At 32.6% G+C, this 15,740-nt stretch overlaps 1 protein-coding gene across 7 annotated transcripts in view; it reads left to right on the top strand.

Moving 5' to 3' along the window:
- Positions 1 to 14,764, top strand: part of ZNF280D (zinc finger protein 280D) — a 136,987-nt gene extending 122,223 nt beyond the window's left edge. For all 7 annotated transcript variants that reach the window (XM_059371989.1, XM_059371987.1, XM_059371988.1 and 4 more), the window contains 2 exons: positions 6,991 to 7,046; positions 11,505 to 14,764. In XM_059371989.1, the coding sequence (XP_059227972.1) occupies positions 6,991 to 7,046; positions 11,505 to 12,126 (678 nt within the window). In that variant the 3' untranslated portion in view covers positions 12,127 to 14,764. The remainder of the gene's footprint in view (positions 1 to 6,990; positions 7,047 to 11,504) is intronic.
- The last annotated feature ends 976 nt before the right edge of the window (positions 14,765 to 15,740 follow it).

The raw sequence follows: 15,740 nt of genomic DNA, 5'->3' as shown, positions 1-15,740 counted from the left end.
TTAGAATATTAAATGTTATTCCCATGGTAACCACACACAAAAAATAACTTTACACAAAGGAAATGAAAAAAGAATTTAAACATTTCATCACAATCAACTAAACAAACAGTCAGTAGTAGAGGAAATGAGTGCCAAAAAAGTTATATAAAGCATATTAAAAATAACACAATAACAGATATATATCCCTCCTTATCAGTAGTTAACTTAAAAGTAAATGAATTAAACTCTCCAGTTGTAAGACAGATGTTAGAAAAATGGATAAAAACACAGGACCCAACTGCATATAATCTATAGGTGACTCACTTGAGATAAAGACACAAGTTAGGGATTCCAGGGGAGCTCAGTTGGTTACGCTTCTACCTTCAGCTCAGGTAATGATCCCAGGGCCCTGGGATCGAGTGCTCCATTGGGCTCCTTGCTCAGCAGGGAGCCTGCTTCTCCCTCTGACTGCTGCTTGCCATACTTGTGTACATGCTCTCTCTCTCTCTCTTTCTCTGACAAATAAGTAAAAATCTTTAAAAAATAAAAAATAAAATACCCAAGTTCAAGTGAAGTGATAAAAAAGATATTCCATGCAAATAATAATCCAAAGAGAACTTGAGTGTCTTTACTAATATCAGACAAAATTGACTAAATGAAAAAAGGTTACAAGGAAAAAAGGACATTATATATTAAAAGGTTCAATACAGCAAGAAGATTCAACAATTAAAAATGACAAATCACCAAAATACATGAAGTTAAAACTGACAGAATTAAAGAACTGATGTTCTACAATAACAATTGGAGTCTTCAAAACTCCACTTAATGTATAGAACAATCAGATGTAAGTAAGGAACTAGAGAACTTAATAAGCCAGATTTAGTGGACATTTAGAGCTAGATTTAACTCTGCCCAGAAACAGCAGTTAGTCAAGAAAAAGAAAGAAAAGGCAATCAAACTGGAAAAAAGTAAAATTATCCTGTTTATGTAAAAATCCAGAAGAGTCCACCAAAAAGACCCCTGTTAGAACTAATAAATGAATTCAGTAAAGAAGTAGGATACAAAGTCAACACACAAAAATCAGTTGCATTTCTAAACACAAGGAACAGTCTCAAAAGATTACAAAAATAATCCCATTTGTAGTAGCATAAGAAAAATAGGAATTGATGAAAGACTTGTAAAATAAGACTGTAAAACCTTACTGACAGAAATTAAAACATAAATGGAAACACAGCTTATATTCACAGATTAGAAGACAATATTATTAAAATGCCCATATCACCAAAAGTAATCTACAGATTTATTGCTATCTGTACAAAAATCCCAAAGGCATTTTTAAAAATTTTTATAGAGATAGAAAATTGCATCCTAAAATTTATATAAAATCTCAAAGATCCTCAAAGAGCTAAAAAAAAAAAAAAGTTTTGAAAAGAGCAAAACTGGAAGACACACTGATTTCAGAACTTACTGCAAAGCTACAGAAATCAAAACAGTGTGATATTTGCATAAAGACGGACACTTAGACCAGTGGGATAGAATAAAGAGCCTGGAAATAAGGCCACAGATATAGGCTGAAATTATTTTTGAAAAGGAGGCTAGGACCAGTAGAGAAAGGACAGTCTTTTCAATAAACAGTGCTGGGAAAACTGGATATCCACATGCAAAAGAATGAAGTTGGAACCTTACTAACACTATATGCAAACAAACATTAACTCAAACTGGATCAATAACCTTAATAGAAGACTGAAAACAGTAACATTCTTAGGAGAAAACAGAAGTTTCATGACATTGGATATGTCGATGATTTCTTGGTTACCACACCAAAGGCACAAGTAAGGAAATAAAAGACTAATTAGATTCATGAAAATTTTTAAATTTTGTACATCAGGCACACCATCCACAAAATAAAAAGGTAACCCACAAAAGGAAGAAAATATTTGTTAATCATATGTCTGATAAGGAGTTAATATCCAGAATATTTAGAGAACTCCTAAAATTCAAGTGACAAAAAACAATCCAATTAATAAGGTGGGTTAAGGACTAGAACAGACTCTTCTCCCTAGAAGATATATAAATAGCCACTAAAACGAAAAGATATGCAATAGGACTACTTATTAGAGAAACGCAAATAAAAACTACTATAAAATATCACCTCACTGTGAAGTGTGTAAACCTGGTTATTCACAGACCTGTACCCTTGGGGCTAATAATACATTATGTGTTTATTTTAAAAAATTATTTAAAAAAATATATCACCTCATACCTGTTAGGATGCTACTATTTAAAACAACAACAACAAAAAACAAGTGTTGATGAGGATGTGGAAAAATCAGAACCCTTGTGTGCTGTTGATGGGAATGTAAAATGATACAGCCACTGTGGAAAACAGTACAGCAGTTCCTCAAAAGAAAAAATACATATGATTCAGCAATTCCACTTCTGAGTATACTGAAAAGAATTGAAAGCAGAGACTAAAGGAGGTACTTGTACACCCATTTTCATAGCAGCATTATTCACAATAGCTGAAACATGGAAGTAAACCAAGTAACCATCTATAAATGAAAGAATAAGCAAAATGTAGTATATATACATAAACAATGGAATATTATTCAGCTTTGAAAGGAAAGGAAATTCTGCAGTATGCCACAACATGGATAAGCCTTGAATGCATTATGCTAAATGAGTTAAATTAAATGAGTTACAAAAAAAAAAGCATACCATATGATTGCTCTTATATGAGGTACTTAGAATAGTCAAAAGCATAATGGAGATAGTGGTGGCTGTCAGGGGCTGAGGGGAAGGGGAGAATGTGGGGTTGTTTAAGTTTTACAAGATGAAAAAGTTGGGATGGATGATATTGATGGCCACACAATAATGTGAATGTATTTAATACCACTGAACTGTGTGCTTAAAAGTGGTTTTGATGGTAAATTTTATGTGTATTTTGCCACAATAAAAAAGAAAAATGTGTATATAAGGATATGTGTTTTTCCTTTTACCTCAAGTTCCAGTATGGCTTGACATAGCACTGATTTCAGCATAGTTACATCAAAGTTTTTGAGATCTTATGATTTTTTTCTCCTTTACTATATCTTATTTTATTTTTATGGAGTTAAACTGACTCATTTGTTTAGTTTTTATAACACTTAATGCTGTTTTTAAAAAAAAGTGTTGCAATTTGTCTAGTGTTTGGAAATACTTTTTCCAAATGTTCACACACATCAAAAAAAAAAAAATTGTTAGAAAGTCTGAATCTCTCCTCTCAGATCTCCTTAAGTTTAAACTAGTTGTTCTCTAAGCCTGGTGCATAGTTTGTTGTATCAGGATTTTCTTCTGCTACTATCTTGTGTTGGATATCCTATTTTCTAAACTAGGAGTTCCCTTTTGCTTGGTTTATTTCCTATTTTAATGAAACATGTTCTCTAACAACTCCCTCAGAAAGGGTGCATCTTTTCTGACTCATTGTGTATTTTAAACTATATTTACTTAAAGATAGTTTGGCTGAAGTACATAGAAATAACTTTTCCTGTGCAGTTTTGAAAGTATTTAATAAGTCTGATATCATTCTTGCTACAGTTTCTTTGCATTTTGGTTATTTTTTTCTTCTGGCAACTTTAGTGATGATCTCTGTCTCTGGTGTTTTGAAATTTCATGATGATATGTTCACCATTCATCCTTTTTCTGTTCATTATGATAGGCATTTAATAAGCCTTTGTAATTTGGGTATATATGTTTGGGGCAAGTTTTCTTATATTATTTCTTTGGCAAATTTTTACTTTTCTTTGTTCATTTTGTCTCTCTCTCCTCTCCTATTGATGTGACACTATATTTCCTGCATTGCCTACTCTAGTTGTGTGGTATCTTCTTTCTTGCCTTCCTACTTTTTGTCTTTTTCATTCAATCTTTTAAAAAAAAAATTCTAAACTTAATTTCTTATTTTAATTGTCATATTTAATTTTGAAGAGCTCTTTAATATTTTTATTCTTCCATTTTTCTCTTCATAATTTTTGTAATTGTTTAATGTATATAATAACATCTTATGCTTCTTTGGGGATATTAAATGTTTATTATATTTTTTTTCTTTTTGTCCCCAGCAATGTCTCCGATGTCTCCTAACTCCTTTCTTTATTCCTATCATTTTGATATTTCTGATGTTAAAGGATGTCTTCAGGGGTGCTAGGGTGGCTCAGTCGGTTAAGCATCCGACTCTTAGTTTTAGCTTGGGTCATGATCTTGTGGTCATAAGATCAAGCCCCGCATCGACTCAGAATCTGCCCCAGATTCTCTCTCCCTCTCCCTTCAGCTCACATTCTCTCTCTCTCTTACTCTCAAATAAATAAAACCTTTAAAAAAGGTTGTCTAAATAAATAAAGGATGTCTTCAATGGTGTGGTGATCCTTGGCTGCCCATATACTAGAGAGTAAAGCACGACCGAGTTTTTTGAATACTTCTTGTTGAATGGGGACAAGGGCTTCCTTATATAGTCACAGAGGTTGTGCACTGCAAAACTCCAAAGGGTGTTCTCTCTCTCTCTCTCTCTCTCTCTCTATATATATATATATACTCTCAAAAAGTATTAGATTTACCATATTAGAAATTTAAAATGTGAGATCTAAAAAAATTATAACTTAAAAATCAAACTAACTAACCTACTATAGTTACATAAATAACATTTTTCTGAGAAATAACTATTTTACAAAAAATAAAATATAACTATTTTACAAAAAACAAGAAACTTAGAACACTGATATTGTTTTATACTTTTGCGTATCTTTGTAATGTCTAGTTAAGTAGATTGGATTTACATGTTTCTGCGTTCAGTGTGTTGTGATATGTTGTTATTGTGGTCAAAATATATGAAGAATATCCAGCCTTACCTGGTACTTCAACAGTCTTTTCAAATAATTGTGATTTTTTTTTGATACTACATCAAAAATAGACAAGTTGAAGATTTCTTAAAGGTTTTTTGCAATGTAGAATCTCATTCCATATCACTCAACTTTTTAAGCTTTGATACATTCAAATCTGTTGGTCTATCTGAATCTTTTATTCATGCATGATTTTACAACATCATCAATTAGTCATTTGGGAAATACTGGTTCGCTGAGTTACATAGATCTTGCAAGTGCTGACATCTTTTATGTATCATACCAAGTCACTGATATTAGCATAAATCTAATGAATGGTGAATACAAGTTTTCCTAAAATTTACCATGTGTTTGAATTTTATTACTGACAAAAAGCACTGTTGGTTGTTTTCTTTGATGTGATAGGCTCGCTTTGTCAATTTTCAAGAAAATATCTCCTAAATAAGTAAGTCTAAATATTCATAGTTTGACATTCAACCTTTAAAATAAAAACAATGTTCTGTGAAATAATTGTGCCAAAGTTCAGCTTGCAGCTCAATCATAGACAATTGCAGGGCTTTATGCATACTTTTTTATCACACAGAAAATTCAAAAGACATGAACTTAAAGATTGATATTTAATAAAGTGAATTTTACTGCTGGTGTTTGCCAGTGATTACTAGTACAGTTTGGTTTGATGCCACTGCCTTGATTCATGTTAAGATGCCAGCATGCCAGCATATTTACCCACTACTGGTTTTGTACCAAGAGTTTTAATTTCACCACCTCCTAAAAGTGTCTTGGAGGCCAAATGTATCTGTGAGATACACTTAGAGAACTGCGGCCATGGATTATAATGTGATGGTTAGTTAATCCTCCTGATTAGTGCTCTATACAATCTGCACAGTCTGTGTGGGAATTGTTTAGACTTCACCATAAGAAAATCAGATGCTGAGCTGACTCTTTGGTGAGGAAGATAAACTTTCAAAGTCATTATGGGAAACCTTGTCTTCCTTGAGACTGATAATTTTCCTCCAAAGAAGTGTTTTCGATTCCAGCTGTTGATGGTGAAGAGTGATTCCTCTAGGTGCTGGCATTCTGGGAGCCAGGCAGAGGAAGAATTGTGGGGACCTTTATTCAGTTTATGGACTTTGACTAAATTTTTCTGTTTTCTCCCACTGCCTCGTGGCTTCCCTTTGCCGTTCCTGGTGTTCATAAGTCTAAACTGTCTCTAGTTCAGAAAGTTAACTTTTAGCTTCTGTGGTAGAGGAAAGAATAGGTATCTCTTGTGTGAATGAGGGAAAGAGCATTGGCTCTCTCAGCAGTCCTTGTGTTTCACTTTTTTACGTACTGGTTCAGATTGCTTCAGTTCTCTGGGCAAATTTTCTTCTCCTTGCACTCCCCTACTCAGATACTTAGTTGTAACTTCCTCCGTGTTGCAAAGTCAACTTTTCAGCCACATTCCATCTAAAAATTTATTGACATATCATTGGCAGTATGCTTTAGTATTTTCATGGTCTTTATGAATGAAAATGTTTTATGTCTTTGCCTCATTTTACCAGGGTTTTAGAAGAATAAAAATAAATGTATGTAATTAATACGCCATTATCAATTTCACAGTCCTCAGTCAATCACTGTACTAGTTAAGAGCTAGACCTAGATTTGGATCTTCACCATTTATTTTGGTTATTGCCTGGGATTTTCTACTTAACCTACATAGTTGTATTTCCTACCATAGAAATGGAATTGAAAATGTCTAATATGAGGATTAAATGAGATAGTCAAGCTCTTAACATACTACCTCATGCATCATGTGCTTAATGATTGGTAATTGTTATGAATGGCTAAGCTGGCCTCTGGCTCACTGAAGTTTTACTATGAAAAGCAGGTGTTATACTGGATAACTGTTTCATGACCTTGATTCAGAGACTTCTAGTATACTGAAATTCTTGTTGATTTTTTTAAGAGTTTTAAAAATTCTGTTTTTAATTTTGAGAATTATTATATAGTACATACTTTAGATTAGTAAATGTTTTTTTTCTATTTCTTTGCTATATTAGGTGCACACTTAAATTCCTTTAATCCAGAAAGTTTAGGATACTTAGAGTAGTTTAATTTAAGTTTAACCATGAATATAAAAGAAACATATTCTTAATCATTTCAGGAAATTGCAAGACCTAATATGGCTGAAGGAGAAACAGAAACATCAAATTCTGAAAGGTAAATATAAGGAAAAACTGAATGTCTTGAAGTTAAACTACATAAAAAGCTGATATTTGAGCTGTATTATTTTAGTTGATATTTTATTTGTTTTAGTTTAATTTAAAAATTTTTGAAATTTTAATACAACATAAACATACTGTAGATCCTTATTTTTGAAATCTTTTGAACATCCTTTAAACATCTTATAGTTGTAAAATTTTTAACTAGTTCATCTTTTTACTAGTAAATAAAATGTTAACAGATTTTAATTGCCCCTATTAAATGAAAACAGTTACAGGGTCCTACAAGTTACAAAATGAGGACAATTTTTGCAAAAAGGTAATCTTAAAATCTTTTCTTGCTAAAGTATTTTCAGAAGCTTCATAAAGCTACTTCTGTGGTGGGACCTTAACAGAAAAGTTTCAAACTTCGGGGATTGGCTTTAAAAAATTTAAGGCTCTGATCAACACTGAAGACCACAAGACATTTTTTCTTCTTTCAATACTTTATTTAAATTCAGATTAGTTAACAAGTCACATAGTTAAAGTTTCAAGGGTAGAATTTAGAAATTCATCACTAGCATATGTCATCCAGTGCTGTTCATAACAAGTGCTCTTCTTAATGCCATCACCTATTTCTACCTCCCTCCATCAACACTCAGTTTTCTCCCTGTAGTTAAGAGTCTCTTATGGTTTGTCTGCCTCTGTTTTTATCTTATTTTAGAAGCTTTCTTAGCCTTGTCCATTTTTGCTATTCTAACTGGGTTAAGGTGGTATCTCAGTGTGGGTTTGATTTGAATTTCCTTGATGGCTAACACTTTTTCATGTGTCTGTTAGCCATTTGTTTGTCTTCTTTGGAGAGGTGTCTTCTCATGTCTTCTGCCCGTTTTTTGCCTTGATTATTTGTTTTTTGGGTGTTGAGTTTGAGAAGTTTAATAGATCTTGGATATCAGCCCTTTGTAGTGTCGTTTGCAAATATCTTCTCCCATTCTGTAGGTTGCCTCTTTGTCTTCTTGACTGTTTCCTTTGCTGTGCAGAAGCTTTTGATCTTGATCAAGTCCCAAAAGTTTATTTTCACTTTTGTTTCCCTTGCCTTTGGAGACGTGTCTTGAATGAAGTTGCTGTGGCTGATGTCAAACAGGTTCCTGCCTAAGCTCTCCTCTAGGATTTTGATGGATTCCTGTCTCACATTGAGGTCATTCATTCATTTTATCTTTGTGTACATGTAAGAGAATGGTCAAGTTTCATTCTTCTGTATATAACTGTCCAATTTTCCCAGCCCCATTTATTGAAGAGACTTTTTCCCCATTGGATATTTTTTCCTGCTTTGTCAAAGATTAGTTGACCATAGAGTTGAGGGTTCCTCTCTGGGCTGTCTATTCTGTTCCATTGGTCTGTGTGTCTGTTTTTGTACCATGCTGTCTTGTTGATCACAGCTTTGTGATATAGCTTGTAATCCGGCAGCATGATGCCCCCAGTTTTGTTTTTCTTTTTCAGCATTTCCTTGGTGATTCAGGGTCTTTTCTGGTTCCATACAAATTTTAGAATTGTTTGTTCCAGCATTTTGACAAATGCCATTGGTATTTTGATTGGAATGACGTTGAAAGTATAGATTGCTCTGGACAGGATAGACATTTTAACGATGTCTATTCTTCCAATCCATGAGCATGGAATGTTCTTCCATCTTTTTGTGTCTTCTTCAGTTTCTCTCCTGAGTGTTTTGTAGTTCCTAGAGTATAGATCCTTTACCTCTTTGTTTAGGTTTATTCCAAGGTATCTTATGGATAAAGAAGATGTGGTTCATATACAGAGAAAATCAATTATATGGTTTCACTTATTTGAGGAACATAAGGAATAGCATGGAGGACAGTAGGAAAAGGAAGGGGAAAATGAAGGGGGAAAAATCAGAGTGGGAGATGAACCATGAGAGACTTTGGACTCTGGGAAAGAAACTGAGGGTTTTAGAAGGGACGGAGGGGTATGGGTGAGCCTGGTGATGGGTATTAAGGAGGGCACGGATTGCATGGAGCACCGGGTATTACAAACAATGAATCATGGAGCACTACATCAAAAACTAATGATGTACCATATGGTGACTAACATAACATATAATAAAAAAAAGAATATTTTTTAAAAATTTTTCTTAGCAAAAGAGAATCTAACATTCTAATTAGAACTTAATTCCAATAAAGATAATTTTATTTTGTCTTTTAAATTAATCTCCACATGTCTGCCTTTATGTGGTATATCTTATATATAGCTATACATCGTCAGGGGTAGGGTGCTTGTTAACTGAATGAGGTTGATTAATCTATTGCCCCTGAAAAGAAAATTATGGAATAAGGCCTTATGAAGTTGTCTCTTAGACTTTACTAGAAAAATGATCTAGTCCTTTCTTCATCTAGAATTTGGGGACAGGTCAGTGGTTAACAAAAATTCAGTGAAGGCATTAGGAAAAGCAGACTAATCACTTCTCTATAATATAATATTTTCTGTAAATTGTAGTTAGTCCAGTAAGATCTGAATAAAAATAGTAATTATATAAATTTAAATGAGGAAAATATTGTAATTATTTGTAGATGGTATAATTGACCTATAAGATCCAAGGAAATCAGCTAAGAATGAAGTTAATGAAAGTATTAATTAAGGTAGCTTGGTATAAAAGTCTGAATGTTGCAGTATGTCAATAACATGTGATTACAAAGTAAAATGTACAAAAAGTTAATTCACAATAACAAAAATGAGAAATGTACAGGATCTAAATGAAGAAAAATGAAAACTTACTGTGACAGAAAATAACTGATTATTAACTAATGCATGAGAGGCCATTTTCCCAAATTAATTTATGGGTTTAGTAATGAATATTTAGTTAAAAAAATCCTAATGGGATTTGGTTTGGAAACCAGTGGTGTTTAAAGGAAGTTTCATATTTTTCTATTTACTACCATAATTTATTAAATCATTGCTCTCTTGTTAGATATTTGGTTTTTTCTGTATTCACTTTTTTTTTTTTTTTTAAGGTTTTGTTCATTGAGAGAGCAAGCAAGAGAACTGTCACAAGCCAGGGAGAGTGGCAGCAGAGGGAGAGACAGATTCCTGGCTGAGCAGGGAGCCAGACTTGGGGCTTGATCCCATGACCTCGGGATCATGACCTGAGCCCAAGGCAGACACTTAATCAACTGAGCCACTCAGGCACCCCTCTGTATTTGCTATTTAAACATTGTTTTTATGAGCATTCTTGTACAAATGTCTTTTACATTTTTACACTGTTAAACTTAGGGAAAAAGTAGTGGATAGTAGGTAATTTGCTGTATTAAATAATAAAATATATTGTTAATCTGTAATTGGTAAGACTAGGTGGTATTTGCCCAAGAACAGTCCAAAGACAGATCAGAACAAAATAAATAGCAGATTTATTTAACTTATATAAATGTAAGTTAGTAAGTAATAAATGACTATTTGATAATGTTGCTTTGATATTTTGTCCGTTCATTCAGAAAAAGTACAAATTCCAGGTAGATTAATAGAAGAAATAAGATATCTGTAATCATTAAATTTATTTTGGGCAAAATATGTATTGTAACATCTAGATAAGGAGCTGGAGATTCTCTTTAAAGTCTTCTGTTTCTAATGTTTTATGATGCCGTATATACTTTCTGTTAACATGCTAGGACAGTAGGGAACACACAGACACACTCATATACACAAAAATATTTATGTATGCATGTTTATGTATGCATATTGTATATTTAGATATATTTTTTCAGGCATGTGTTTATATTTTTTAAGTAAAACTTAAAAATTAGAGAAATTTTTACAAATACATATTTGATCTTGCATAGGGAAAGACATTTTAAGATGATATATAAATCATTTAAAAAATGTTTTTTTTCTCATGGGGCACCTGGGTGTCTCAGTGGGTTGAAGCCTCTGCCTTTGGCTCACGTCATGATCCTGGGGTCTTGGGATCGAGTCCCACATCAGGCTCTCTGCACAACGGGGAGCCTGCTTCTTCCTCTCTCTCTGCCTGCCTCTCTGCCTGCTTGTGATCTCTGTCTGTCAAATAAATAAATAATGTCTTTTAAAAAAATGTTTTTTTCTCAAATATATTCACTTCTTATTTAAAGTACTCATATAAATTAATAAAAATGCTTAAATATCAACTAAAGACAAGCAATGGTGTGAATAGATAAAAGTAATGATTAGCAGGACTAAAACTAGTTTCGATAGATTCCCCAGTTCTCCTTTTAACATGTGGCTCTGGAGTTTCTCACCCTCTTGTCTAAGAAAATGGCCACTCGTAAATCCTAAATTCTAACATGGCAAGGACTTGGGACCTGCATTATTCTTCTCCTTTTTGGCAAATGTACCTAGACCTTTTTTTCGTTTTTGTTTTTTAGAGCATGTCTTTATTTTGATAGTGTTCAAATACATTGTGTTTTGAAAAAATACATAACAAATGGCTTTATTTTTTCAGTAAACAAGATAAAGCTTCAGAGGAAGAAAAAAATGGATGTGATACAAATTCATTTGAAGGCTCATTAGCAACAAAAAGTGAAGACAGCATAACAGTTTCAAATAAGGAAAATGATACCTGTCTCGGAGACCAAAAGACTGGGTTAAAGAATATCTTCAGTCATGATTCAAATATTGATGCAGATAAAGTAGAAAAGGAAAAACAAATAGAGCACAATTGTCAGAAAACAGAGTTGAAGATGTGTCAAAGTTCAGGAAACATAAATTCATGTGATCAGATTGAAGATTCCAACTCCAGTGAAGCTAGGTTTTCTTCGAAGAATATTAAGGATTTGCGGTTAACATCTGGTGATGTTAGCATTGACCAGTTTTTGAGAAAAAGAGATGAACCTGAATCTGTTAGTTCTGATGTTAGTGAGCAAGGCAGTATTCATTTAGAACCTTTGACTCCATCAGAGGTACTTGAGTATGAAGCCACAGAGATTCTTCAGAAAGGTAGTGGTGATCCTTCAGCCAAGACTGATGAAGTAGAGTCTGATCAAGCTGACAGTGTTCCTGGAGAAGATAGCACTAGCACGACAGAGACAACAGTAGACCCGGCAGATGAAAAAGAAAGAAGTTGAAATTTTTTAGTCATTCTAAGTTTAGTGTACCAACGGTTAGAACATTTGGAACAGTGCTATCAGGTGAGCTCAGTGGTGCTGTTTTTGGAGTTCAGAAAGAGGAAAATGTGAAGGAAGTCATTTGTATACACTTTACCTGTATGTTCAACCCAGATTCTTAAATCAATTCACTGATAATAGCATGATTTCTATGGATTTCCAGGAAGCCTTTAACATGTAACAGGGTTTTAGTGAAAGTTATGTTTGCAATGGAAAATTCTCATTTAACAGTTTGTGAGAAGAACTTTGTGGCCAATATGAATCGATTATTAGAATATTAATTATAATAACAAAGCTTTTGAAACTTACATCAGTCCTAAGCTAAAAGTTCTTATTACCTGTGTATCCTTTTCAGTTAACTTAAAGGGAGAGATTTGGAACCACATACCTTTTGGGAATAATTGATTAAAAATAATGGCTGATAGGCATTGTTAATGAAGGCTTAATTTTAAGTATGATGCTGGCAAATAGAGCATGCTTAGAGTGCTAAATTAATTGATCTAGTGAGAATTTGGATGAACATAAAATCAATTTTGGATTTAATATAACATTCCAGACTGTCAGAAGCATGTAAACAGAATATTTGAATCTGTGTACCTCCATACAAGTGTTAGCCTGCCAGGCTGTAAGCTTACCTTAATTAAACTTTCAGTGAAAGTGAAATTATTAAGATATAAATTTATATTTGTGCTTCTTGTCAATGTGTAAGCTGTGCTGAAATCCTTGATGTGCTAGTTGTATAAAATAGAAACCTGTTGTTCAAACTCCTGTAGCTGTTATGCTTTTAATATTGTTTTAATGATCTTTAGAAATAGACCCATAAAATGGTCTGGAAGCCAAACCAAAGTATGGTATAATGTAGATATTGTAAAGCAGTAAACTGAAAACATGTCCTGGCTCATGCCATGTTTAAGTGACTTTTTCTTTAATTGTAAAATAGAAACTTCAAATGGGACCTAAAGCAGTGATGTAAAAACTTGGTTTGGGATATTTAGCCTAATTTATCCGTATCCTATTTTACCCATAAAATGGCTGCTAAATTGTTTTTTCAGTTTTTTTATCATCTAGAAAATAATAGATATAGAAATAAATAATATGAATAACAGTAGTTTGCTTTAAAGTACTAAAAAAATTTATTGAAAATGCTACATTTTTACTTCTTAAAATGTGCTTTGAATTCTCAAGTTTTGTTTCACTGAATGTTAAATGTTTTAAACGGCTATTAAAATTCTGCTGTATATAGTAGTTTTTGAGTAAATATTTGCAATAAAAATCTGTCCCTGAATAATTTTATTTTTCAGAAAACTACTTGAGTTGGATTACCTTTGGCACCTTTAGAAATTGTATACTTGTTCAAGGAAATTTCATGTTAAGTTTAGGGTAGGATTTCATTCTGTATTCTTTAATTGATGCATGATTTATTTTAAATTAGGACTTAAGTACAGGGGATAATACTGTTAATGTTTGCAGAGAATAGATTTACTTTAAAAATTCTTTTACTTCAAGAGAAATATAATTTACTATTATAGTTTTCTATCTGTTCAGCAAATTAAAGAGGCTAAATAAGCAAAATATATTATTGACTTAGTTTCTTGAAAAGTTGTTCTTGGAGGGCCAAATATTTTCATCTTTCCTGCTATCAAGAAAAGATAGGGAGAGAGGGATGTTAGCTGTTACATTTCATCTTGTTGATCTATAGCAGACAAGATTTTTGGAGTAATTTAAATCTTAGGAAGAGCAAAGAATAGAAGGAATAGAAGAATAGAAGAATAGAAGGAAGTTTATGTTCTCACACCATCTCATCTCATTTCCATTCAGGAACAAACAGTTCTGGTGTACAAATCAAACCTTTGAGTAGCAATGCTATAGTTCAGTGGTCAGCAAACTTATTCTGTGTAGGGCCAGATAGTAAATAATTGTGGGCCACATGGTCACAATTATTCAACTCTTCCTTATAGTTTGAAAGCAGCTGTAGATGCAATGTGAATGATAGTCTGCTTGTGTTCCAATAAAACTTTATTTACAAAACAAGTACGTTGGCCAATGGATTGTGGTTTGCCTGTGCCTGCTTTAGAGTGCTCAGACTACCTTAATATGACAGTGAGAGGGAATGATGCACTCCAGTGACTGCCTCAGAACTACCTACTAAGTAAGGTGCCTTAGTGTATTATAGTTCCCTGTTACCTAACAATAAAGTCATGGTTGATTCTAAGTGCAGTTCAATGACACTATGAAGCATTATATTCATTTTGTGGGGTATACTTTTAATTTATACTGAAACTCTGAATGCCATCTTTATTTGTGTCATTTCTTCCCCTTTGCTTCTCTCCAGTGTTTTAGGGAGGAAATTGGAATTTTTTTCATCCCATAACAATTTTTAAGAACTATCTAAACATTTTAAAAAGGAACTGACAAGATACAAGTCACCTTGTTTTAGCTATAAGTAAAAAAGATAAGGAAACCAAATATCTAAGCAATTATTTGCGTAAGGTTACAAAGCTAAGATTTAAATGAAATTTGATCTGATTCTGAAATTAGTGTTTTCTCCCATATCTATAGTTATATTGAATGTCTGTTTTTAAAATAAATTACCTTTTTGCAAATAACCCTCCCATTGATGGTACTAATTGTAGTTTTATTTACTGATACAGTGATTATATGCATTTGGAATGGAGGACTTATTAACCTAAAGAAAAGGACCTAATGATCTCTTTTATTTATAGGATTTAAGGAATTTTACCTCAGGAGGAAAGAGTTATTAATATATTATTAATATAGTAAATGAATATATTATTAATCAGAAAGATAGCAAGTAATTTAAAGATATACTTTGTATAATAATTATTGAAGTTTTAACATTATCAAATATTTCTAGATTTCTGTAGTATCATTTTTTTAGTTCATGGTTGACATGATCATTTTTTGTTCCATCGAAATTATTATTCCAAAACCACTCACTTGCGCTGACTTCAATGAAGGAGGTCTTTGTTGTGTGTAGACATTAAAGAAGGATTGCAAATATTTCATTTTTACTAGATTACTTTCACACTAAGACTTGTTCTTTCAGCTAAGACATGAATCATTAGACATATATTTCTTAAGTATTAAAAGAGAGAAACAGTTATTTTTAAAGTATTTTTTAAATGAGATAATGAAATGAGATTTTTTTTAAAAATGAGAGACCTGCAGGTCTATGTAGACAAAATGAATAGTCAAGTAGATTTTTAAAGTTATGGCAATGTTTAATTTTCAGCTCAAAAGCTATAAATAAAAAGATACTTGACTAGAATCATCTTGTAAAGAATTAAATACATCTGTAGTAACAAATGTAACATCATAGAGGGATAAGGTATCCTGAGAAATTACTTTTACAGATAAGTAAAGGTAACTTTTGATTGCTTTTTAAAAGTATTATTAAATCACTTTCATTATTTAAAATACTAAAAATAAGTTAGTCTTCTTTCATGACACACTGTGTGATGAATGATGACACACTTCATCATTATGAAGATTATTGAACTAAGCTATAAATGAAGCCATAGCTACAATGTTAATGGCCTGAATAATTGCAGGTC

Source organism: Mustela nigripes, chromosome 13 (assembly GCF_022355385.1).
Source record: "Mustela nigripes isolate SB6536 chromosome 13, MUSNIG.SB6536, whole genome shotgun sequence".
In the NCBI taxonomy this organism is placed as follows: Eukaryota; Metazoa; Chordata; class Mammalia; order Carnivora; family Mustelidae; genus Mustela; species Mustela nigripes.
The sequence above is the reverse complement of the archived record's forward strand: the minus strand, read 5'-3'. Positions and strand labels throughout refer to the sequence as shown.